The sequence below is a fragment of the Syngnathus typhle genome, linkage group LG19 (assembly GCF_033458585.1).
Source record: "Syngnathus typhle isolate RoL2023-S1 ecotype Sweden linkage group LG19, RoL_Styp_1.0, whole genome shotgun sequence".
Taxonomy (NCBI): domain Eukaryota; kingdom Metazoa; phylum Chordata; class Actinopteri; order Syngnathiformes; family Syngnathidae; genus Syngnathus; species Syngnathus typhle.
In genome coordinates this window covers 7,148,811-7,175,697 of record NC_083756.1, presented here as the reverse complement: position 1 = coordinate 7,175,697, position 26,887 = coordinate 7,148,811, and the positions used below count along the sequence as shown (strand labels likewise).

General features: G+C 38.9%; 1 protein-coding gene across 1 annotated transcript; it reads left to right on the top strand.

Annotated features, from left to right (window-relative positions):
- Positions 1 to 25,153, top strand: vstm2a (V-set and transmembrane domain containing 2A). The gene is made up of 5 exons (XM_061266432.1): positions 1 to 332; positions 1,080 to 1,246; positions 16,601 to 16,651; positions 17,525 to 17,861; positions 21,398 to 25,153. The coding sequence occupies exons 1-5, from the start codon at positions 254 to 256 to the stop codon at positions 21,472 to 21,474; spliced, it is 711 nt and encodes a 236-aa protein (XP_061122416.1). The 5' UTR covers positions 1 to 253; the 3' UTR covers positions 21,475 to 25,153.
- The last annotated feature ends 1,734 nt before the right edge of the window (positions 25,154 to 26,887 follow it).

The following is a 26,887-nucleotide window of genomic DNA, read 5'->3' as shown; positions in this document are numbered from 1 at the left end:
GTCCCGCAGCTCGCCGCTTGCTTATTTTGCACACTCGAGTCGAGCCGAGCAGTCGCCAGTCGTCGCAGCAACAGACGCAGAAAAGAAAGAAGTTCAGCGCTACTTTGCGGCATGTTCAACCTGCGGCAACCTCCGTTTCAAAACGCCGAGCCAGCAACTGTTTGATTGTTTGATTTTTTTTTATTTTTCCTGGCTCTTTCCGTCGCCTTTTTCTTGCCCTCTCCAGCTGATGTAAAGAAATCTCTTAGCAGCAATGATGTGGACCTCTCACGATACCGCTGGATTTATTTTCCTGGCTGGCTTTTGTGTGCATTTTGGATTCTCCTTTGAAGGTAAGACTTGAAAAGGCTACGAGGTCTGAGAAACTGTTATAAAGTGCGCAGTGTTTTATAAAGCGGCTCTTTAGGAGGAAAGCAGTCAATCTTATGATTGACGCGGGTTATAAAAACGTCCCAGACAACGGCATCGCAATGTTAGACGGCGCCACCCCCGACCCCCCCCCCCCCCCCCCTCAAAAAAAAAATGCAACTGGTGACTGCTGTTTTGAGTCCTTAACGCTCATACAAATAATAATTTCTCGGAAAACTCCGTCGATCAAGCAAATGTACCTCATCGAAAACATACAGCACCACGGACAGCGGCCGTGTGTCACTGTCCAATGTCCTGAAAAGCATCTGCCCTTCATTTTGCATTGGAGTCCACTTTCTCACTGCTTCTCGTGGGCATTCGAATTAAACACAACGAGCTTATAGACGCCCACAGCTAAAATTCTTAATCGAAATGTCTTCAGGGCTTCCTTCAAAAGTCATTTGTCTCTCTGCGCAATACTTGCAATGACATGCAAAAACAGTGAACAGCTTATGATTGTGTGGATTTATTCAACATTGGACGAGGAGATGAGAGAGGCAAAGTCGTGAAAAAAAATGTTTCGATATTTAATTACTGATTATTTCTATGCGTGTAGACATCTCCAAATGATCCCCACAATGATTTCTCTCATTCCCCTGCTCTCCATCTTCCCTTCACTCATTATCTCTGCAACTCCCGCCCCCACACATCTCCCTTCCAATCTTCTGCAGGTCGCTTCACTGATCTACCCTCTAACATGACGGTTAAAGAGGGACAGAACATAGAGATGGCGTGCGCGTTCCAGAGCGGAACCACCTCAGTTTATTTGGAGATCCAATGGTGGTTCGTGAAAGTGCCGGAACCCACTGAGGCCGTGGAGGATGTGGATACTGAAGAGGTAAAAAAAAAAAAGATTGTGCTTTAAGGCATGTAAAAAAACAAAACAAAAAAAACCACGCTACTAACCTTCAGAGGACATTAAAATGTGACATTGAAATGATGTAAAAATGGTTTGAAAGTTTGTATTTGTGCTTCAAGTCAACCTCATGTTGAGCAAAATGACATTGATCAATTTAAGATTAATCCAAGGATTCAAAAACAAGCCAAAAACACAAACATTTTCCTCATTTAGGATATTCACATAACTCATGAGTGAGCCAAACAATTCCTACAAGCGCCCCAAATAGCACATTTGGACATTTCCTTTCATTAAATAGTGCATCCCAGCGTCTTATGTTTTGCTGCTGCTGGTTATGACAGCTTGATCTTGAGCTTTGCGGATGAGAGTGTTTTAAATATGTTTGCTGCATTCAAGACGGACGGCAACGGCGGCTTACGTATTGTGCGGCAGGTAGAGTCGAGACTCACAAAAGGTTGGCGTATTTTGGTGGCAAACATCAAGCTGAGCTCTCTCAATCACCATGACGAGAAGCAGTGATATACAATGTGCGTGTGTGTGTGTGACAATGTTTTGGAAATCCACAAGGCTTTAATTATTGTTCCATTGTTGCACAGCTCTTAGAGCATCATTGGCCGGGCTTTGATGTGGATTTGATCCCACATGACTCTTGGGTGTTAGGCTTAAGAGGCCTACTGTAACCCAGCATTTATTACTTGTTTGTCCAGTAGGGGAAGAGAGAGAGTGGAATTTATCGAAAGTATCGCAACATAAGGAATGTGTTTGAAAGGAGCAAACTGGCAGCAATTAGAAGAGTGCAAAATGTTGATGACAGCGGAACGTGTGGGTTGATGCGTTTACTTTCAACATCCAAGGGCATCTTTCTTTTTTGGAGCAAGTCAACAAATATGGTGGATTTGCTCTCGAGTTACTTAACTGCACATAATGGCCAGATCATTAGGTACACATCATTAGGTGAACATGCACAACATGCAATGCTGCTCTTTCAAAAGGGTGCAAAGTGTTGTCGCAGTGCATTTCAAACACGAGGGCGAGGTCGATGTTATGTCACCGTCTTCAGATATTTCTCTACAAATATGCAGATTTTTGCCATCCAGTGCCCCTGAATCCTATCGTTGTTACATAACGACTACTGCTCCACATCAGCCTGCCAATACGTGATACAAGGGAAGATGGATTCATGCCCTGATGTGTTTGCAGTCTTTTACCAAGTTTGACCATTGGCCCACAAGCTCTGACCTCATTTTTTTTGTGGTTGTTATTAGAGAAGAACAACACTCGTTATGTTTTACTGCCGCGGTCCCCAACCTTGGGTTTGTGGCCCAGTACCGGTCCCAGGCATTTGGTATTGGATAGAGAAACATAAATATTTATTTATTCATATTAGTTTTAGCATAGCATACACTGGCGTTCAAACGTTTGGGGTCACAAAATTGTTTGGGTGACCGCAAACCTTTGAACGGTAGTGTAAATATTATTCTAATAACATATTATGAATTAAATATTATGAATTATATCTTATATTTGTATAAGATTATATAAAATCTATGAATGTAAGTATACATATATATTATAAGATTTTTTACACAGAAGATTATATATATAATCTATAAATAATTATCTAAATAAATATATACACTACCGTTCAAAAGTTTGGGGTCACCCAAACAATTTTGTGACCCCAAACATTTGAACGGTAGTGTATATGTCGCCCCCTGTCAAAATAAATGTTATGGAAAAAAAGTCGTTGAAACAACAAAGCTAGTTTCACCTCAAGTTTAGCTACATTAGTATGTCGTGATTTTTTTTGCACCATGACATAACCGGAGAATGTTTATTTCATTTCACATTTAAAATACTTAATGTGACTTTTACTAAGTCATGATGATCACCGCTCACTAGGAAAGGTTACACACAAAAGTGCTTCCATATGTATAATTCGGTAAATGTCACAATGCCAGTGATATCCTTACCGCATACTTTATTCATTGAGTACAACGTGGCCTACAGCTACGATATAAAACGTAAATGCAAATGTTCTTGTTATAAAGTCTTATTCTGTATAACATAGGAGAGCTACATTTAAATATTCTGAAATAAAATATTAGTCCTTCTCAGTGGGTGCTGGCCTTATTTCTGACAGTTAGCTAAATCTTACCAAACATCCAGTAGATGGGCCTGTTTGGGGCCGATAACACATCAGAAGAGCAGTTTATAACCCGGGGGGCTGTGGCAAAGAACTGATAAATGTTTTTTTTTTTTTTAATTGTTGAAAAATCCTCACTAAATGTGAACAAATTGTTCCCGAGTGTACACAAGCTTAATTCTGGAGCCATGATTGGCGTGACTCATTCGCTTGATAGATGGCCAGAAACAAACTGTCATGGCAGAATATGTCCCGAGAAGAATTTGAATAGATGCATATTGTATGCAGTCAACTTAAAACGAAAAAAAAAAAAAACAATTCCGCTGTTAGAACTCATCTTTTACAACTCATTTTTTTCTTTTGCATTTAAAATGAGATGCTGCCAGTACATAATCACACGCACGCAAGTAGAAAAAGGCATGACTCACCCCCTCCCTTAAAAAAGTCGTCACACCGCTGAAAGGATTTTCCACAACAATGATGATGCTGATTCAAGGCAAAGCAAAAGCGAAGAAATAATATGAGCAAAATATTTGCTGTTGCAAAACACGACCAAATTGATGCTTCATTACTTAGCGTATGGCAGCCATGGCTCTTTTCAAACTGCCACTAAATCAATGTATTCTATATTCCTAAACAAAACAAAACACAGTATTACATATAGCCCCAGTTGGCTATATTAAAATGTCTCTGCAAAGCTACTGCTTAATGGAATGCGTACAAGAATACCCTTGATGATAGTAAAGTGCGTGGATGAAGAACTTCAGTCATTTAATTTTAATCAATATCAAAACTGGCTTGGATATGAAAAACAAATTCATTCAGTGGGCTCTCGAGTTGTTGTTTATCACATATCGATAAATAATTGAGGTCTGCTACATACTGTAGGATTTGACTTTAAAAAAAGACAAAAAAGATCCCAACCTGTGAGTTTTCTATTCTGATGGTGTGGATTCAACTGATGTCAAAGTTGATCACCCATTCTTTCTTTTTCCCAGCTAATCCGACCTCTTCCCTTAGCTATGAAGTCGATACACAAAGTCAATCTTTACAATCCCTTTCCACAACTAATTCTATTTGATTTAGGATTATGCTGGGATATAAGGAACAAAAACAAGAAAAGCCGAGTTATATATGGGAAGGTAGCAATCCTGATCCTTTCAAATAGTACTCGTGAAGCTTAAGAATCAATGTAATTCTTTATAAAATATTGCGAGGTGTGCAAATAAAAACACTGAGTTCATAAATAAAACAATATCACTTGTAGTTTTGGGCAACCCTATTTGGGTATGAAAATAATCCTTGTGGAATAATAACTGTGTTGGATTTTTATTGACAGTACGTATAGCACTGCAGAATATGAAATAACAGCCAAACACGAAAAAATACTCGCTTGAACCAAACATGCACATTTGTAATATTGACTTTCTAAGAAAAATATTCGACATTTAATATCTCTAAGACGAAGTCTATTCCACGCTTAGGCTGGATTTGATCATGTGGGCTATGTTAAAGTACATTTCCATTGAAGCGAGATACATATAAAAAAATAAAATAGCAGAGAAGACATAATGCAAAATTACCCTGCAGCTAAGTATGGGATAAACTGGCTCATGCCATTAAAATGAAAATATGTTATAATTGACTATTACCTAAAATACGCGCTGGAATTCTTTGACCAAAAAAATGTAACCTAAGCCATTTTTATTTTGTAACAATAAGGAATCCATTAAATATTATGCTCTTTTGGACTGGTACTTTGATTGGAGGCTCCTCTGGTGCTTGAACTCATCTAACGCCACCTGGAGCCATGATGTACAATGCATCATTCCGGTAACTACTGCCATCAGCCTCGTAGCCCACACAGGTCGGTAATGATTAGAATGCTTTTCCAAATGCTTTGCGGTGAACATGAGCTCTCTGCAGGGTGCTGCTTGGGTTTTGGTGGAAACACACACACACACACAGGTGCTTCCTGTTCTATTAGACTTCTCCAAGCTCTGGTCAGTCATCGGTCACAGAAGCTTTTGTTCTTTTCAAATGGCAGCTACTCTTACAGCGTTGTCGTGCAAATTCTTACTGTGTTCTAACTCCCAGTTGGGAGAATCGCCTTTAATTTTTCATTTTATTTCATTTTCAGTAAGATTTATTGGGTTGATGCAAGATGATGTAAGTGCCTACGTTGGCCATTTTGTTCCTCAGCTCCATCCGGGTCTTTATAAAAAGCCATGTCTAATGTAACGAAAGTGCTTTGGTGCCATTTTGTGGCATCTAAAGGCAATAATGTTTTAGTGGCACTTTCTACCATTTGCCCCAGGAAGTGTATGACTAAAACTGCCATCACCCTCGACTTGTTTTTATTTCCATGACTGCTTATTGATCTAGGTGCATATTGTCAATTTGATCATTTGATCTTGCTTTCTCGTATCCAACCAATCACTTTCGTATCGACTCGGACAGTAATTTTGAGAGAGGATATTCTCCAGAGATGAATGTAAATGAGTTGATTGTAATAATAAACATGCCTGTCTATAGATGAACTAACATTGACTGCCAATCGTTTCAGGGTGCACGTATATAAATTATTTTTAGTCCAATTATTGATAAGGAAGGAAAAAGAATGAGCAAACGTACTGCTTGCAAGTATGTTAACTGCTTTTCTCAGTTCAGGTGTTCATTAGAATGCCACTTTCAAAATAAACCTAATTAGTCAAATGCTCGTTTGTGTCTGAAGGTCTTTCGGACTCTGAATAATTACAGACCCAATTAGAATACGAGCTTTATACCGGGGCCTTCAGTAAATATTTAGCACTCAAGACTTTGCCTTTCCTCGCTGCATGTTTATTTATTTATTTGTATATATATATTTATTGAAAAATGTATTTCAAGTGAAGCCTTAATTTAAGAAATTCAGATGTGCACCCTTTTAAGGACTCACTGACAAGATTTGTTTTGATTTTCTTTGCTTGATTTCCTTTGTGCAGATTGATGTGGCTTCTATCAAATACATAAGCAATTTATTGCAACACAAAAGGGGACAGCAGCTGTGGTGTTACATCTGCAGTGCGTCGCAGCACTCATGAAGTCACACTGATTGTCTTAGTTTAGTGCGATTGGCTCCACGCCTGAAACACAATGTGTGACAGTTTGACCCCGTGGGATCAAAGCTCTATTAGCAGCATCATGTCACATCAAGAGCATCACTTTTTGATGAGCTCAGAGTGGAAATGGGTGGGAAGAACATTCCTTTGGACATCTTTGGCATAAAATGAATCATCCTCGGAATGATGATGGCGATTCACCTGGTGCCATTCATCAATAAGATCAAATTATTCTTGTACGTGCCAATAAAACTTAAAACATTTTAAAATGGCATTCTTCTCTAGGCAGCGCCTGCTTGACCCATGTATTATCTGCATTTAGATGAATAAGACGGTGGAGTGAAGGGATGAGCAGATGGAAAGAAACATATGGGAGTTGTGACGCAACAAGGGTACTTGAAGCCCCGAGGGAAATATGTGAAAGATTCATACGTGCGTGCAAAATAATACACATTTACTTTCCCATGTGTATCGAAACACGGTGGTTCTTTATTGGTCGGACAATGACATGAAGACAGTTGACGCTTGAGATTCATTCAAGCAAGATGATGATTAGATAAGAGTAAGGGACACCACTGTTCATTTTAAAGTATCATGTTTGAGATTCACAATAATATTACCATTTGACAGTAGGTCTATATCATAAATATGATGTGGGGAATAAAAAAAATGTGCATCTAATTTGACATACAACAAACCACCGCACCTAAGAAAAAACAACCAACCAAAATCCGAAGGGTCAACCAATTTGTTTAAGAGTACTTAATATAAACACACATTTTAAAAAAAGGCCCAAGTTAAGTGAAAAACTACATTGCCTCACTTTTCCTGATATGCAATGCAACCAAAACACTTTCATCCAAAACACAAGTGAACCAGAATGTTCTGGATATCGACTTGTTATCGCTCAATTATTCATTAATAGTGTATATTTCAACTGCATGGCCTGATGGGCAAGGAAGCAAAGGAGATTGAAGGTTATCGGTTTAACCTTACATTCCTCCGGAGACGGACGGGTGTCATGGCGTGAGACACTGAGCTACCAATTGCTTGTCACAAGCCTCTTGGTGTGCTGCTGTCAATGTACAAAGGGTGAATTACCTTGCAAATGCAGTACAGCTGCTTTTGATATACAGGAGAGTCAAAAAGATATTCTTTCTCAGGTTCCAAATGATCTCCTATAATGTAATGAGGTTGACCCGTTTTACCATAATTCACCGCTCGTTCTGTTGACAGTTTAGTAAAGAGCGCATTGGCCATTATTGTCTCACAGTTGCTGGAGTGTGACTCTGCGGTTTGTTTGAAGGTTGCAGTTGACATTCTTCACGAACGACTTATTTCCTCAGAGTGCAGTAAAAGCCCTTGAATTATTTTATGGATCAATTCTTCTCATTGTAATACCACACTGCATAAAGCTGTAAACATTGCAAAAGAGGCTCTGAAGAATTACTTCATGGCTTTTTTTTTTTTTTTGGAAACTTGTTGTTAGGCTCCACGATACTCACGGAAAACAATGGCCATGATGTCATCACTTCTTATCTCCTACGCTCTTGATGTAAACAAAAAAGACCAAACCTTCTAAAACTGCACATGTAAAAATGCGATTGCATAAGTGTGCACACCCATATATGTTGGAAAAACAGAATGTGTGCATCCCACACTGATTCACAGAAAAAAAAAAAAAAAGGAGCAGGTGAAAAATTGCACGGAGCAGCGTAGCGATAAGAAGCATGTAGCAAGTGATGATGTTTGACCTCAGCTACCTTGATCATCGTGTCTCAGTTGTCTTAATAAAACCTCTACGCTTCTTGCTTTGACATAGGGCACTGATGAAAACGATAAGGAACATGTACTGTGTTATGACCACTGACACTATAGACGTATATATATATATATATATATATATATATATATATATATATATTTATATATATATATATATATATTCAACCTTTGACCTTTTGTTGTATAACACAATATTCTCCGTCCCTGTTCTTTTCCTATTATGTTGGGCACATATAGTAGTTTCGAGTCTGCATTCCATCCTATTGTACGTGACAGGGGTTAAAACCTTTGTCACATACGAGGGGTCAGAAAGTGACGGCGTTCCAACTAAAAGCAGATCTAAGCGCTAGACAAGACCATTTCGGAGCTGTGATTCGACCTATCTTGCCACTATTAGTCCTGACGCCGCGGTTACACTGTCAACGGAAGGAAAGTTCATCCAATGCAGTGTCACGATCCGACTCGTCACATCCACAGGACTTCCTTTTCACAATCATTCGGATTTGACAGAATGCCTCCGTCTTGGGATGGCGACCTTTCACTCGGCTGATTGATCATTGTTTGAAGGAATATAATACAATTACATATTCAATATTTGATGAGTCGTAATAGTGGCATCAAAAGGATCGTCTTCTTGTCAGGACCTCAACTCACAATAAACCTTTTTGGAAGCAGGGACTCGCAGCGGATTATAATTGTCTGTAGGGTCTTCATTATGAATGACTGATCTGAAATTACACTAACATTTAAAACAGACAGTCACTAGAGACAAATACTTAATTCATGTATTTAATCATTGGGCTACATGGCTAGACTTTTAAATGGACCACCTGCTATTTGCGGGACTGACTATTGCCATGAATAGCAAAAATCATTGTCACCGCCGGAACAAATATGATGTAGTGTTATTGCTGAAATAGGCCGGAAAATGGCGGCAAATGACTACATTTGTCTAAATGAAGCTCCTCAACTTACTTTTTATGAATTTGGGCATTTCTTTTTTTCCAAAGTGGCTGTACTTCCGCTTTGATTGATCAAACCTACAAGTTGGAACCCAAGATGGCTTGAGAATGTGGGACAAGGGAAAATCCTTTCCATTCTAAATGGCAGCTGGCTCCTGCCCCAAAGAAGTGAAGAGGATGATTTGTCAGCCCCATAATGCTGTGCCTGAGGAGGCGAGATCTCATGTAGATGACTTTTATGGGCAATCATGATTCATTTTTCTAATGATCTGCTGCTTTTGGATTCATCTTAACATTTAATTAAATCACCGTTGTCTAATATGAAATATGGATTGTATTCTGTGGTCTTTAGTACAGCAAATTAATATTTTAACCTTTTTTTTGATACAGCGAAATGATACATTTACAAGACATGTAATATCAATAGTCTGATTATCAGGGTGTCTCTGGAATTTGATTACAAATTCATTCTCTATTGAACCTTCCTTACAATAAACATCTCCAAAATAACACGACATAGCTTGTCATAATAACCCATGAGATGCCTTGCACTTCTTGAAAATTAATTATACCGTGTCTAATCCTCCCCTAGTTGATGGCATCAAAATGAATAAAACAAATTAGTCATGAGAGGATGCCTCAACTTTGGATTTGCTGCTGTTATTTTGTTGTGTGGAATGATAAATGTCACATGCAGATTAATTTTCTAGGGTAATAGAGCAGAGGGAAAAGTGCAAAACGTGTCGTCGTAGCTGTAGAGGCCAAGACTTCCTATACAATATATACTGACAAAAATATAAATGACTACAGGTTTTATGCAGGGGAAAAACGTCCTCATCAGTCAGACACTATCTCTGCCAGCTCTGATTCAAGTGAATTGCAGGGATGAAGGTTTTGATGGCGTCAATTTCACCAAATCAAACTGCCATGATAGTTCCGGATAATGGTGAGTCTGAAAGGTTGTTTGTCTATCTGTGCCCCGTTATTGCCTGGTGACCAGTCCAGGATGTACTCTTGCCTAAGGTCATCTGGGATAGACTTCAGGTCACCTGCAATTTTAATGAAACCAAGCGATATAGAAAATGGAGGGGTAGTTCTTGATATGGCAGGCTGTTGTTTCAGTGGGGATTGGGGGGGGGAACCAGACTACTCGCGGAATAAAATGCATCGTAACCTTTATGTTTTTGGTAAACACAGCGATGACATGTCCGGATTTGGTAGTCTGCTCTGCTGTCCTTCCAACATTACGTTTGAATTAATCAATGTGTGATAAAGAATTTATGGGAAGGGAGCTTGTTATAAATAGCGGTTTTCTTCCAAGCCAGCCAGGAAAAAAAAAACATTCACAAAATACGAAATATTTCTTCCTGCTCATTTAAAGCCTAGTGCAGTTTCACTTGGTCAATGGAGCGCAAGATGATGTGTCAAAGTGAACAAACGCAGACTAAAAGTTTTTTTTTTTTTGACCTTTGGTTCATCTAAGGGCTAGATGAGCTGCAGCATATTAGAAAGTGTGATTAGATAAAAGTGCTGCCAGTGCTGATGTGATGACGGGCTGCTTTTCAATAGCAGAAGACTGATGCTTACAGAAAGGAAGAGGGGAAAAAAGAAAGGAATTAGGGATTGGAGAGGTGGGGAAAATCTCAGATGATAATCATCATCTAAACAAGGTGCAAAAATTTCAGATGATAATCATCTATTGTTTGCAATCTTTTTTTGGAATGACACCCAAATGGTTCAGAGCTTCCCATTTACAACAAGAAGTTCTAAAAATCAGTTTCCCAAGTAAAACTGTTCCCAGTAAGTGTGATACATACACGAGTGTACACGAGAAAAAAAAAAAACAGGACCCCACTCGGCCTCCTACATCCAGGGATAATAGAGCTGTCACAGTGTTTTGACTCGGGGTATTGATTTTGCCGTTAATTGCTTTTAAGCCCGCTGGCTGGATAGCAGTCCGAGGATATTAAATGTAATCTATTGTTGCAGTCGAGCAGTCATAACAGTGATCGTACACCGATATGGACACGTGTGTTATAAGCGCCCGTCATTGTTAGATCAATCGGGACCGCCCCAAAGCAACATATCAGACAGGCCACCATTGTGACGATTCAGAACGCCAAAATCTTATTTCGTTAGTCGCTCATTGCTTTTCGTTGTATTTCATCACAAGGATTTTCAAAGCAAGACGTCTGAAAATATTTGAGAGGTCTTGAGAAAATGTCCCGTGGAATATTCCGCCATGGTCATCCTTTTTTCATCAAAAGACGGAAAATTCCTTTCCTTTTATTTCATCATTTTCCGGTCTTTGGAATGATAAAGACTGACTCATTTTTTTAAATGTGTTTTTAAGCCTCTTGACCTTGGTGGCAAAAAAAGAAGAAGCAGTATTTAGTTTCCAAAAAGAAGCATGTGTCGCATTTCAACAAATTTAAAACTACAGCTGCAAATATCGTATTTCGATTAAAAATGAAAGATAAATCAGTCTGCGTTTATAAAGGACTAGAGAAATGAGAGAATTATTACTTTTGAAAGCCTGAAATCAGATTTAGAGAATCTTAATTAAAAAAAAAAAAAAACTCCCCAAACTGTAAGCATCTTTTTTTTCCTGTGAGTTTTGGTAATTGGAAACCTGCAAGACAGGATTTAGATTTTCAAGACCGGACTTAACGTCTTTGACTCGGTTTTGTTTGGAATTTAGTTTCATGTTTTTCCGGTTTCCCTTGCGTCAATGTCTGTCGGGTTAAGTTACGGCGTCCACCTGTGCTGCCTCCGACAATTTGTCTCTTATCCGGGTGTTTCTCGTTGTGCCGTCAGTTTGTTTGTATTTTGTTCCCTGCTTCCTTTCAGTTCTTGTCGGTTCATGTGTCAAGTGTTGTTTTGCTACTCTGAACCTGGTGACTTTGTGCTTCTGCGGATTTAATGTTTTGGATTATCCAAGTGCATTGCTTTGCCTTTGAATGAAATTATTCTTGAACTGCACCACTCGCTTTCCTGCATTTAGGTTTTTCTTTCCTTTTTTGTCTTATTTCAGATGACGCAGTTGCGTTTTAGCGCCCTCTATTGACCAGCTGCCACTGTTTCTGATTTGAAATAAATATGAACGTCTTCGGCACTTTCATTCATGATTTCAAAGGCTTTATTTCAGATACTGCTCCTTTATTTTACCTGCCCTTGGGGTTCTCTTGATCTGCCTTGCATAATAGATTACAGTAAGATGACTACAACCTCGTGTGGCGCTTTGAAACGCCTCTCCTGAAATCTATATCACCTGCAAGATCATCAGGAGGCCTTGAATCCAAATGATTTACCCCTATTTTTAAATAATGCTGGTGCATTATAATTTATGAGATGGTAAGATTGATTGAAATGAAACATAAAGCGTGACTTAAAGCTGAGGCTCAGGAATAGCCTGTTTTTGTCACCATAGAAACAAATTAGCCAATCAGGAAAAAAATAAATATTTTTTCATCTGTTCAGGAGATTTCCATGCTTTCCCAGGCTTGTCACCATCCATCCTTGAATATTCTTCCTTTGGTTTTGCTGTTGTGCTGTTTTGTCTTGAGAATGTTTACAGTTACTTTGCAGTTGGCGCCAGCTTTAAATGATGAGCAACAATAACTTCCTTTTAAGAAACACTGTTAATACCCCTCTTATTTCTTATCCTCTCCTTCAAACTTGGACATATTTACTGATGTTCTAGCCTTGCCTGGCACAAACATAAATAGTCAGAAGCTGTATTGGCTTTTGCCTTGCGCAATAATAAAGCTGCCAACAGACGTGCCTTGTAAAAAAAACAAAGGAGCTGTATTTTTTAAAGCGAGGTGTGGGTTGGTTTAACAACAATTTTGAAAAATCTGTGATATAAATTACAGGCATGTCTCAATAAATCACACACAAATCCACACCCACTTTATGAACAATTTAGATTTTCAATTAACCTAACATGCAGATTTGGGAGACCCCAAACCTCTCAAACTTGCAAATGACGTGTTCACCGTGCCACCAGTGAGAATTTCCAAAATAGAAAAGGACATTTACATTTTGCACGTGCAAAAGGAATGTATCAAAACTGGATACCTGTGGGTGTATTATTTAAGTGTCGTCTTAAAAAAAAAAAATCAGGCTTGTTAATTGAGTCTCATACTGCATGGTTGCCTTTAATTAATGTGAATATAGCCATTTCATTTGGCAAGCTGCTAATGAACTAATTAAGCGAAAAGCAGCTCACTTACAGTAAATACAAGCTAGAATCTTAGTGTGCTTTAATTAATGTAATTATTTGAAGGATAATTTATTGGATACAGAAGGGACTGATGCATCTGCATGCAATAGCATACGCAAGGTCACACAGCGAAATAATATTGCCGGGAAAAAATTGTGGCGTCATCTATGGAAGGTACTCAATATTTATTTTATAGGAGGTAATTTAATAAAAGGATGTTGAGTGAATGAATTTATTTATTGGTTATGCAAATTCAATACAAAACTTCCTATAGCGTGTCATAAAAAGGATGTTGAAGGATCCACATTAAATTGGCTCATTTATCTTTCTATTCATTTGATGGAATTTAGAAAAAAAATGTAAATTAGAAACATATATACACAAAACTATTTTCCGACATGAAATATGATGGCAATCATGATTTTAAAGAAGATGAATTATTCGCGACATCATTTTAGCCATTCTTTGACTTGTATCATCGGGAGACTTTATTTCATCTTAACTTTCTCCAATATTCAAGTCGTCAGGGGAACAGTTCTTCATCACGGAATAAAGTAATAGTGTCCTTTCATGTATTTACATGTACAATTGAAGGCTTTGAAGGCTAGGCTTAACATATCCCTTGTCATAAACCAATGGGCTGTGAAGAGGATTAGTGTTTGCATGTGAAAAGAACTCCTGTCAACTGTGGGCTGTAATTAGGGTTAACAACTAAGCTTAGACCCAAAAACATCTTCAAGCAGGAATCAGTGAGCACTGTAATTAGGCATTTCTTTACAGTTCACTTCTACTGTGATTAACATTACACTTGTTATTCTCCGTCTGTGGTATGAAAAGGGTGTGTTTGTGGATTTTTTATTTTATTTTTTTTAAATATGGAAGATTCCAACAAATCCTCTCTCCCAAACGGCTTTCTAAATACATTCCTTTGTGCCATCGCCTGGTAATGTTCTATTAATGTGATTAATTCTCTTCTTTGTGCCTTTTCATTCTGTTTAAGCACAAACCTAAGCACACTGGTATGACACACTTGGATTAAGTATGCCATCCCCGGGGGGCCGGGGGGCTTTTGAAAGTCACTGCAAATGACTTACTTTGGAAATGAACATCTGGCTCGCGGAATGTTTTTTTTTGTCTTAAAGTTTGGCACTTGGCAGTTTGTTTAATTTGTTTGATTCAGGATGATGTCGATCTGTCTTCCCTCCTCTCTAGTTTTGTTAACCCCGAGAGAAGGGAACCCCTCGGTGTTGAGTTCCCCAGAGGAAGAACAATGCTTGCCTTATCCTTCCATTTATTCAGGCGGGTCAAGGCTCACATCAAAGTGCTTTCATTAGCTGACTTACAATCCTGATTAGATTCCAACATGAAAACGTCCTATCGGTACAAATTTATGCACATTAATTCCCTTCTTTGGACAGGTATGGTTGAATTAACATGGACGCATGCCCCCGATATCACACTGAGGAGTTTTTGCATACACAAAACAGTTTGTCCGAGCGCTAGTGTCGTGTAATATTTCCGAGTGATACTCTGATCACAGACTTAACTGGCCGTGGATGTCAATCATCATGTACCGCTTGTAAAACAAATCACAGAAAGAGCGAATTGTCTCATTTCGACTCCAATTGAAGTGATGGCAGTTTTTCTTTATGGGATGATAATTGAGTTTCAGGATGTCGTTGAAGCTTTTTACGCCCGGTGATTGTAGCGCATATTTTACGAGGAGTCCATTTTTTTTTCACGAAGAATGGCCGAGTGTTCACAAAGCACGGAGACGTCAGATTGAATTTGAGATACTTTTAAGTGGTCCTGGCTTTGACTAAAAAAAAAAAAAGCATTGGTGTGATAATAGAGGGAAACGTAAATGAAAGGAGGAAATAATGACTTGAGTCACAGAAAAAGGTTGAAAGCGAAAATAGACTTCATCGCATCCAGAAATATCTCTTATAAATGGGTACTAGAATGATGGATGATGAGTGATTAATGGTGACTTCTATGAGTCATCGGTGTACCGTGTTCCTCGCTTCTTTAATTCATGTGAAGAAAAAACAAGAGCCGGTAATTAGGAATCGCAAATTTGGAATGAAACTTCTTTTTTTCAAAGTGAGACGAGGTCGAATGCCTTCTAAAAATTTAACCAGGTAGACCAGTTCCCCTCCAATGAAATACTTGCTTATCCTTCTCATGTGACAAATATAGACTGCATAGCAAGCCCATAAAACTGCTGAGAAGTTTGTAAAAGGGGAAGCTGAAATTAATGACATGAAACGGTCTAATGCCACGGCAGAGGGCAATGAATTATGCTTCCCCATTAAAGACATCTCTTCAATACAATGGAGGATGTCAAGTCCATCTGTGAAATCAAGATGTAAGAGTCACGCTACGCGCGGACAGAGAAAACCGGATCCGGCAGTAATTCTGCTCATTAATCACCTGTCTATAGAGCATCCTCCGGAGAGCGCCACTAGTTTCTTGTGTGCTAATCACGGCAGTTGAAAGAGTGTTCACTGCAGCAAATGCTCATAAGTAGTCGACTTCTCCTTCTCCTGCCCTTCTCTTTTCATTCCAGTCCAGGGAGGCAGTAGTCGTGTTTTTTTATCACATCTAAATATCGTGAAGTTGATGGACTCAGTGTTAATCGAAATTTAATTGCATAGGTTCACTATGATATCGTGAATACAACAATATTATAATAAAAAAAAATCTGCTAAGCAGTATTTAACATGCAAGAACATTTGTATTAAGTGTTTTTTTTGTTTTTTAAGTGGCAGTGAAAAGATTTATGTTTAGTATTCCCCCCCTTATTGTTTTTATAGTTTTATAAGTCGTACTGCATGCAAAATAAATAGATATACTATTATATATCCTGTGAGGGCAATTAAGGAGATGGCTACCAAAGAGAACATGGACTTATTAGCTCTGAGCAGTAAAACCATAATTATGCTTTGTGTTCTCCAACTTCTGCAATGGAATTATGGAGAGAGCTTTTGATGTTGGAGTATCAGGTTTGTCATTAATGATAGCTACATTTAGTCCCAAAATAATGTAGCCATTACTGGTTATATGGATTGGCTGCTTTCACAATCCTAATAGTCTTTGCTTCTTTGTTCACAGATGGAGATAACACCAGAGCCTCATCCTGATGACGAGGGGACAAAAATCAGTGTAAGTCCAAAACCATTAAGCCAGTGCTTCTCAAGGTCCAATTATAATTTCAATCACAGTAGTGATTGGCAGAAATTGGACAATTTAGAAGTATTTATGTAGATGCTTAACGTTAAATGGTTGGGAGGGAAAAAAAAACTCGTTTACTGCCCTGAGATTATTTTTCTATGTTCTAATGAAATGAGAGGGAGTGTATAGCCACTTTTGAAGACGTATAGCTCAATTATTTTTGCCATGATATAGAATCCATCCATCCATCATGTTCTCATAGATGTGACATTCAGTTTCATGATCATTTTAATTCTTGTCATCACTGTCAGACTGAGAATTGGAATTTGCTTGTGTTGCTTGGATCAGGCAGAAAAAAACTTTTTTTTTTCCATTTCCAATTCTAAAACCTCTCGTAACGGCTGAGTATTTCAAATCTGTCTGCCCATCAACACCCTTCAAATATTCTGACAATCAAGGCGGATGAAATGTGAAAAGGTACAAAAAAAAAAGTAGTATTCTATTTTTTCACACATTAAAAAAGAAAAAAAAAATCCCAAATTTATCATGATATTAGTATACAATTCAAAACTAGAATATATTTGAAACTTAAAACTAACGGAAGTAAATGAATGGCATATGAGCAGGAAACAGCAACGATATCAGAACGTCAATGATGCATGCAGCGAACACACAATAGCAACTGATTTCCCAACACCTTCCAAAGGAACTAATCAGCAGAAGATCGAGCCAGGGTGTTATTAGCGTCAAATAGCTTCCATTCCTTCAATCAGTTGCATTGCAACTGCCAATCTTTGTGCTGCTATATGTAGAACAGAATGTTTCAGTGTAATGACATTTGTTTTCTTCCGCTTATTCTTCCAGACCGTCAAAGTGCAGGGCAACGATATCTCCCACAAGCTCCAGATCTCCAGAGTCGGCAAAAGTGATGAGGGCTTGTATGAGTGTCGTGTGACACAGGCCAACTATGGAGAGATTGTGGATTACAAAGCCCAAGCTTGGCTGAGGGTCAATGCCTCCGCCAGAGCGAGACGTCCGTTGCCGCCTCCCAAGAAAAGCTCCCCCCTGCACCTGACAGACAAGAAACCGAGAAAGTCCGTCTCATCTTTGGGTCAAGACAGCATGAGTTCAGATCAGAGGGTGGACTCCTCGTCTTCTTCCCACACATCCTCCAATGCGGATAAACACAACCCCAGCTCAGGTATATCAATGAGGACTGCTTATTATTATTAAAACATATTTTATTTTGCCACTCAGCCAGACAAAGTCAAAGCAATTTGGTTATATTTAAATATTTTACATGGGCTCAGAGAAGATGGACAGCAGTCAATTGTCTAGACGGACTGACGGTCGGAATCCACTAAATCAATTGTGTCATTTCATTAAACATCCAGAGGGAAGAACAAAACGATTTTTATTAACAGTTCAATCGACTTAATTTCCCCAATCACCCGGCGAGAAATGAGGAGAGATCTACTTATGAGGAAACAGTCGTAGGTCAAAATCAGTGAGAGTCTTGATCAAGCTGAATAGATAGTGTGCATAGGTGCCGAAAATAAGAACAAAGGGAGCTCTGTGTGGTCTGATTAATGCATGTCTCACGCTTGAGTCCGGGCGAGCGAAATGGAAATGTCTCAATTCGAAGGGTTTCCGCACTTCAGTCATCCAGATTAAAACAGAGTGATTATTTATGCGCGTATGGAGACACTCCAAATGAACTCAGACACCTCAGCAACGATATACATTGACATCTCCTCCACAGATAAAAATATTCCAACCACGATCCATTTTGACTCATTACGATATTGCGTAAATAGGACCTCGGAATTGTGAGTAGCACGAATGCAATCTGGCAAACGATTATAAATAACTGAATAGCCGTTCTCTCGACCAGATGGCGAAGACAACTCGTGTACATAGACGATACAATGGGCAGGTTAAGGCACAATGACCCGGACAATAAGAAAACACATTCAGCGTTATTAGTACATCTATTGAGTTCGAGTGATTCTTTGTGTTTTCCATCTTCACCCAAGGCTGTTTGTCAATAAGGTGAATGTGCTTGCTGTACCGCCACTTATTTCAATGTTAATTACGTCTGAATGCGTATTCAATTTGTTTACATTGGATATAGAATATATTGTGCGTCATGAAAAGAAACCATATATTGCGTAAGTAAATACTTGTTATGATATGACCTATATTATGTACGTGAACTTAATAAATTCTCGGAGGCAGAGACAGATGCAAGAAAATATGTATTGCAGAACACGGTGGTCATGTTAAAAAATAATACATTTGAACAATATTGAAGAAAATAACAGTTCAAAGCAATGACAGAAGGATATTAATCATATTTATCAAAACAAATGTGTTAGCACACGGGAACTCGTTTATCTGCCGGTTAATTTGAAGAACTGTGCCTGGATTTTAACTTTGTGGATCTGGATTTGACACATTTGGATGTTAAAGTGGCTTCAGTAATGATTTCAATTCACAAGTTATTTTCAAATTTGACTCATAAATGAAAAGCAATGTTGCCTTTTTTATAGTCACTTTTGCAGTCGATTATTTTTTCTCGTTCAGCCTGTCAAAGCAGAGCTGCCCTTGTAATGCGATAGTCCACAATTTTATCCTCAGGAGATTAAATTCTCATTACCTCCATATTTTTCATTTCTCTCCCTATCAAACTAATTTCAGTCATTTTAGTGGCCCACCTTTAAATGCCAATCATTTCCCCAGCGGTCAGGCCGTTTAAACATTGTCAGTCCTGCTCCGGGCTGGGAACACCTCCTGCATCTGAAGCAAAACGCAGATTATTGCCCAATGATGGAAAGAAGTTCAATGAACCCCAGGGCTGCGTTGTCGGAGATTATCAGACTCAAGAATATGCTGACAACTGTGTTGCGGTGTATCGCTTGTGCTGTGTGTTTGACACTGATAAATGCGCCTCGGTGGGTTGCGCCCCCGTTTCAGCCGTGGGCACCTTGGCTAAGAGGAAGAAAGGTGGAACCATTACGGTTTTTATCACGTTTTGGGAAGATGAGCATCATTACATGAACTGGTTGCAGTGACATTCAATACTGAGTCTGGAAGTATTACAGAAATTTGACATGACAACATGAGGTTTTTTCACCACCCCCCAACCCAGTGTCAGTTGTTGTCTGATCTGATCCTGCCCTCCATCGTTCCTCCTTTCCTAACAAATTTCAGAGGCGACTAGAGTGGAATGAAACCTTTTGTCTTCAGATGAGCACAAATGAGTCACTTTGCCAGTTAGAAATGTCAACAGCGATTCAAAGCCGCTTGTTTTTCAGACTGCTATGTCATTTCATGTATATCAGAATTCTTCTATGGGTCATTATGACACGATTGCTGGATTGGTTTTGTGTGGGTTAAACAATTCTTCATTGTTAAACACAATTTACTTACCGTATTTTCCGCACTATAAGGCGCACCGGATTATAAGGCGCACTGTCGGCTTTTGAGAAAATTGGAGGTTTTTAGAAGCGCCTTATAGTGCGGAAAATACGGTATTCTGTACTGCTCTTAGTAAACTGCGACAGCGATGCCATTTGCGTTTTCGACTTACTGATTTGAAACAAACCGAACCACAGAACACCTTTGTACCCGACACACACGTACCTTTTAATCATTGTTCCAGCTGTTGAACTTTTACAATAAGCCTCTTAATGTCTCAGTGTTAAATAGCAAATGAAAGTGTTTATTTTATTTCAACGGGGAACAATCCAGGCATAACCTTGACAAATCCCAACAATCCCTCCCATCTCCAAACCTGTCGACACGAATGAATTGCTTTTGTTGAATTATATGATAACAAAATAAAAAGGAAGTCAATGAAATAATTTAGGCTACAGGCCTCGGTACATCACAGATGTACACATACTGAGACATATGGATGAACACATCTGAAAGCAATTTGCCTTCAACTACAAAGTTGGACAGAGCCAAAAATTAACAAATGGCCCAGACAAGGAGACAGACTTCAAACAGCATCATTTTCAACAAAGTCACCAGACAATAAGGCAAACATGTTGAAGAGACACATAGCTCTTCAGCCAGCCAGGGACCATCGGGGACAGATCAATGTGGCTCGAAACCAATTTGAGCTCTCCATGGAGGTTGCTGGTGATTCACCTCATTGTCTTGTTGAGTCTCGTTGCCTCGCAGGCTCGAATTCGATATTTCCCAGTAGCGTCTCACTGAGCCGAAACATTTGGGTGAACTTTGCAAATATGTATATAAGTTGAACAAAAAAATAATTAAAAATATATGTTCCAGCCCAGCACACACAGATGCAACTCTGACACAAAGACATTCAGATGTGTATTTGGGAGTTTTCAACAGCTCGACGATGTCGAAAAATAATTCCGTTTTGTTTGTTTGTTTGGCTTTTGAGCCAGAATCAGCACGCAAATAATGAGACAGACGTGCTTCTAGAGTAAAACAACTTTTAGTCCTAACATGAATATTTAGTGAGTGCAAACCTCTAGGCTCGCAAAATAAATAAAGGGTATCTCGGATGATAATCAGGTCAGAATCAAGAGAAGAAAATGTTAGCCCTGGGATGCCGGAGAGGTGAACTTTACTTGCCTTAAAATTAATTCCAATTAACTCATGTGAAGATGCTTGACGTGTTTCCAGGATTTGTGCATTTCCTCACATCTTGTTTTTAGCGTGTGGCTAATTGAACGTTTGTGTTTCTTCCTTTCACAGGTACAAGAATATCAGCCTGCTACCAACTTGTTGTCATCCTTCTGGCTTACGGTTTGGTGAGGGAGGCCTTGTTATAAAATGCAGAGGGGATATGTATGAGGAACTGACTTGGTTGAAACCAGATCTCACATTCGCTCTGTTTGCTCTTAAAGCGAACAAGAGATTTGCTTGTTTTATGTCCTCCTCCGACACTACCATGCGGACTTCACCGTATAGCCTCATTTGCCAGCCACTACTACTCTTGCACCGAGCACATTATTATTAGCCACTACAAAAAAAAAAAAAATAATCGCCTCCTTAGAATCAGATGGATTACCTTTTGTACAAAGGTCATGGTTACATCAGCCAAGGTGCAATGCTCCAATGTGAAAATGAACTCCTGTTAGATAACTCACATGGAGGAATCACTTTCTTATGGTTTCGCTGTTCCGGGTCATGTGTTCATTGGTCAAAATGAACCAGGAAAAAGAAGAATCTATATTTGTGTTATAAATATATATATATATGAAATTATATATACATCTGTTTAATTTGAAACACTTAGCGTTAATGTTTGTGCCGTATATACATAGCTGACACTGACACCGGATGGCTCATGCCTTTCATTGTGAATAGGCCCCGATCAACGACAAAAAAAGATATATATAAACAGAATTTCATTTTATTGACTGTTACCATTAGCCCTCCCTCATTTCTTTCATTTGTCTTTAAGCTGTTCAAATGATCTGGTGTGCATACATTTACGTCTCGTTTGTGATACAAATGTGCATGCTTGTTGATCAAGGCTTAAAGGAGAGGAGGTGTGTATTACATGATTTGAACACCAGTCAGCACTTGGAGTTCAGTGTTTCCGTATTTCAGATTTAGCTTTATTTCAATGTGCTAGCTTTGATGTGGAACAAAAAAGAAAAACATGTCTTTGCCATTTTTATTTGTATTGCACCCTCTGAATGAATAAAATGGATGTCACAATTCATGAATAATTCCCAGTATGTCACCGCTGAAGAATTCATTTAAACTCACCAAGACATTTATTATCAAAGAAGCGGTTTTTAAATTGTATGCCTTCCTGTGTGATAACTATCTCATTACAAAGAGTATTTGGCCAGTAGGGATAATGAGTTTTGCCAATTTTGCTGATACACACGTTGCATAATAAAACGGACGCCTGGGTGAATCATGACAGAATATTCTGTGTGGGAGGAGCAGCTTCTCTAAAAAGTAATAAAGATCCATGCAGAACATTTCTAAACTCATCGCTTTGACAATCTGACACAAACGGGCCAAACTGTTTTGACACCAGATAAGGACGGTTTCACATCATGTCAGACCACTTCCGCTTTGTCTCTTCTAGAGGGTATCGTCATTTCTGCTTCACTTATGGAATAAGGTATAAACAAAGAAATAATAGTTGCAAAGATTTCATTTTCCGCTTCAGGGTGGTGCTGGAACTTGTCACAGCTTACTTGAGTTGAGAGGCGGGGTACAAACTGTTCACCCTCGCATTCACACCTATGGACAAGTTGGATGTTTTTAGAAGGTGTGACGGAGCCAAAGTACCCACAAAAAAAGCATCTACATTGGTGACTAATGGAAAAATGTTCATGTACTAAGCAGAGTATTATTTTTTTAAAGCTGCCTATTCCGGATAATGTTTCTGGAAGCAAGCCGATCAAAGGGAGTATTATTTTTTTAAAGCTGCATATCCCCGATAATGTATCTAGAAGCAAGCCGATCATATTTTTTCACATTCTCATACTTCTAGGGAGACAGTAGTGAATCCCCGCGGGGAACAGTCCTTGTACTGTTCCTCTTCACCTTGTACATTACAGATTTCACGTAGAGCTCTGACTGCTGCCACCTGCAGAAGATCTGTGACGACTGCTATTGTCAGTCGTGTCAGGGAGGACGATCACAAGGGAGTTCAGAGAACCGATTTAGTGGCGCGGCTCTACATCGATACGGAGAAGATGGAGGCGGATTTCTACAGGCCCAGTCAAAGAGACACAGCCTTCCAAACACTGATGAACATCCAAGGGAAGGTCTTACAGCAAATAAGTTGTTCACCGGAACAATAAACAAGACTCGTCTGGGGTTTTTTTTGGTACTGTGACTGCGCGAAAAAGACAAGCGCAAATTGATTCTGCTGAGGAGGCTCGGGTCTTACGGCATTCAGTGGGCCCTCCTGAGGACGTGCATGACTCACTTGTGGCATTTTACAAGGACTGCTGCTGACAGGGGCAAATTGTACAGGCTAATCGGGAAGGCCAGTCTGTCCTGGGACTTACCCTGGACTCATTGCAGGAGAGTCGAGGAGATGAGAATAATTGATAGACAACGACTACCATCAAGTACTCGGGAGTTGCTTCGACGGCAGACTCCTTCACCCCAAATGCTCAAAAGAGAGGTCCTGGACTTCCGAAATAAGTCACTCCTTCATAATTGAAAATAGAATTCATGCTGCCCTTGGTTGCTATAATTTCTGGACTATAAGCCGCACCTGAATATAAGACTAAAACTAAAATTAGGGGGAAATCCTTTTTTGTTCTTATATAAACCGCACTGGACTATAAGCTGCAGGTGTTTTAATGGAATTTGTTTTACCTTAAAAGTATGTCTGTTAGTAAAACAAACATGTACCTCACTCTCTTACACTGCTATCGGTTTTGCGGCTTATTTGTAACGACATAGATAAATCGTGAAATTAACGGAGCGGAAGTGGTCTGACCGCACCCTGCAAAGGGTTTATTAATTAAACGATGCTGTTCTTCAATTTTTAGTTGACACATCCGACAGAATCAACCACACTGAGCAGACTAGTGGTTTTTAAGTTCACACAATACTGTCAAGCCAAGTTTAATAATGAATAAATTGCCATGCAAGGAGATAAGCACATATTGTCCTACTTGCTCGGTGCTCAACATTTAGACCCGTGGTTATTTGTTTGTTTTTTTTGCCTGTGAGTTTCTCCTCAACTTTAGCTTAACCAGTTGAGCTGGATTCTCAAAAAGAGGAGAAGGACATGAACTGGATTTAGCACAGCGGTTCAAAGACTAATAGCGTGCCAAGCTTTGCGGAAACATCAGAGACGGCTGCTCATCAAGAGACTTCTAGCCTGGGAGCATGATGTGTGGGCACTGAAGGGGAGGCCTAGCTCATCCCTCAAATTCCAAACAGTACCTATAGAATCACCGTTTAAATATTTAGAACTTTTGGAGATAGGAGGGTGGTGAAAATGTGCTTTGGATTCAAATGTAAAGAATAACGTCTGTACAACGTGTACATTTGCATGTTTTGTTTTCTATTTGAAAAGACGGAGGCCCGAGATTTATTGTACTTGTATAAATTGTGCCATGTAAGACATTCAATTCAAAGTGGGTTTCCTCCATCTCTTCAAATTGAGTAAGATGAATTTGAAAAAGGAAATCCAATTATATATAGAAATATTTCCTTTCATTCATCTATTGTAAATCTATTGACTGTGGGGCTTATTGGTACAGATGAATGACAAATAGGTGTTGAATGATAAAGACCTGTGACTGGACATGGTCAAAGATGGAAATTGTTTGTAGCAAAAGTGTAAAAGCTCAGGAAGCCTTTTTTTTTCCCCATCTAAGTTTCTGTTGTGTTTGAAAGTAGAATGTACTTCACTTCAATGTAGTCTTGTCCGATAAGCTGTTTTGAGTATTCTCTTTAAATTTGGTGTTGTGTGTGACATCTGTACTGAAACATTGCAACATTTTGTATAACGAAGGCATCAGACTAATACTCAAATAAATCATTTTCACAGATGAAATTTAAACCTCAGGGATTCCGTTTGTTTTATATCGTACTGTGTCGTTCGGATCTTGCGAGAAATCGACTAACTGCATATAAAAGCAGCAAAAACATTCAAAGGATGTACAGATATTTTAGTTCTAAAATATAATGACGTTTATTCAATCAATGTTCACTCCAGCAAAAAAAAGTTCTACCCAGCAATTCAATTGTATTGCATATTTGATACTTTTTAGTTCCTGGAACTGCAAGATTGCCCAAATCAAATGACTTTTATTTGACGTGTTGTTTTTTAGTAACAAAAGAAAGAACAAGGGTTTTTAGTTCATTCAACCCTTAGGCATGAAAAGAAAGAAAGAAAGAAATCTAACTGCAACAACCGCAAGCTGTTTTTCTCTTTAACTCCAGTGACAAAAATATTGTCCTCTATGTGGTTGTCAAATTGGCAAGCCAAAACTCTTCCGTTATTACACATCTCTAGTCATCTCCATATATTTCCCGCAATGCAAGTTCCAATTGAGGGCACGATCGTGTCAGCATCGCATCTGGAAGGAGGCGAGCAGGTAAGAATCAAAGTTGCTTACAAAGCAAGCCTTGAAGTACTTTAAGTGGACCGATCATCGCCGTGAATGACACGAAGCCCCGAGAGGATGAGGCAACTGACTTCTGTCGCATTTAAAGCTTGCTGGATTGAGGGAGCTGAGAGGACTTAAATGATACATTGAACACTACTCTAGAATTCCGGATAGCGCCACAGCTAAAAAAAATTAAATAAAAATAAATAAATCTCTACAATAGTCAAATTTTTTTCTGAAAGCCTTCTAGCTGCATTCCCCTGCTTTTAATTGAATCAATTATTGATCTATTGTGTGTTTTATGGCATCATTGTATTTGCCTTCTTGTAATTTTAAGACGCTTAATTGCATTGCGTACAAATTGTAATCTACCAATAATAATCTGAAATTTCCTTAGTCGTGCCGGTTAGCTAGAATACTGTCGACAAATTTTTACCTGACTTCTGACTAATAATAAAATAGGCCGCTTCCACTATTCAACTGTTGACCATTTTGATTAACTGTTGATTTTCGCATGAATCACAAAGTGCCGATAAGTAAGTCCCTAAAGAAATTCCAACAAAGGGCAAAGCAACCAAAGCGAGCTTTCCTTTCGATCCTCTCCTTTGCCATTGCGTGCCTGTGCCTGCACAACCTGCATTATTTATTCACACTCATTAAAAGTAATCAATTGGAACGGGCATTGATAAAAGGCTCTTTATTGGGCTTTCCAGAATCCATCAGTATAATGTACTTGGTGACTTTTGAGCCCAGCTTGATTGTTTTGTTCCACAAAAGGCCTAAATGAATGAGAATGTGTTTTGCTATGGACACATCAATCCTAAGCACCCCTCACTGCTGCTTTGGGATTTGGTCAACTCAAATGAAGTGGAAGAAAATTGCGTGGACTCAGCAAAGCCAAAAAATGCAGATGGCTGTCACTTAATGAGCACACCATGTCAATATGTTAATGTAAAGCAATTTCTTGCTATTGTTTTTATTGAGTTCAAAAGTGTGTCAGACTGAGTTATGAACGTTTCACATTAAAAACCTTCAGGCATCTCAACATGTACATGAGAAGCAATTTCACTTTCCTTTTTTTTTTCCAACACAATGCAAATCCAAGTCAACAAAAGAATGGCTTCACCAGAAGAAGATT

Excerpts from the sequence above, each read along its gene's own strand:
- vstm2a (XM_061266432.1), top strand. The coding sequence starts at position 254 with ATGATGTGGACCTCTCACGATACCGCTGGATTTATTTTCCTGGCTGGC. Across the intron at positions 333-1,079 it reads TTTTGGATTCTCCTTTGAAG|GTCGCTTCACTGATCTACCC; the intron begins GTAAGACTTGAA and ends AATCTTCTGCAG. Across the intron at positions 1,247-16,600 it reads AGGATGTGGATACTGAAGAG|ATGGAGATAACACCAGAGCC; the intron begins GTAAAAAAAAAA and ends CTTTGTTCACAG.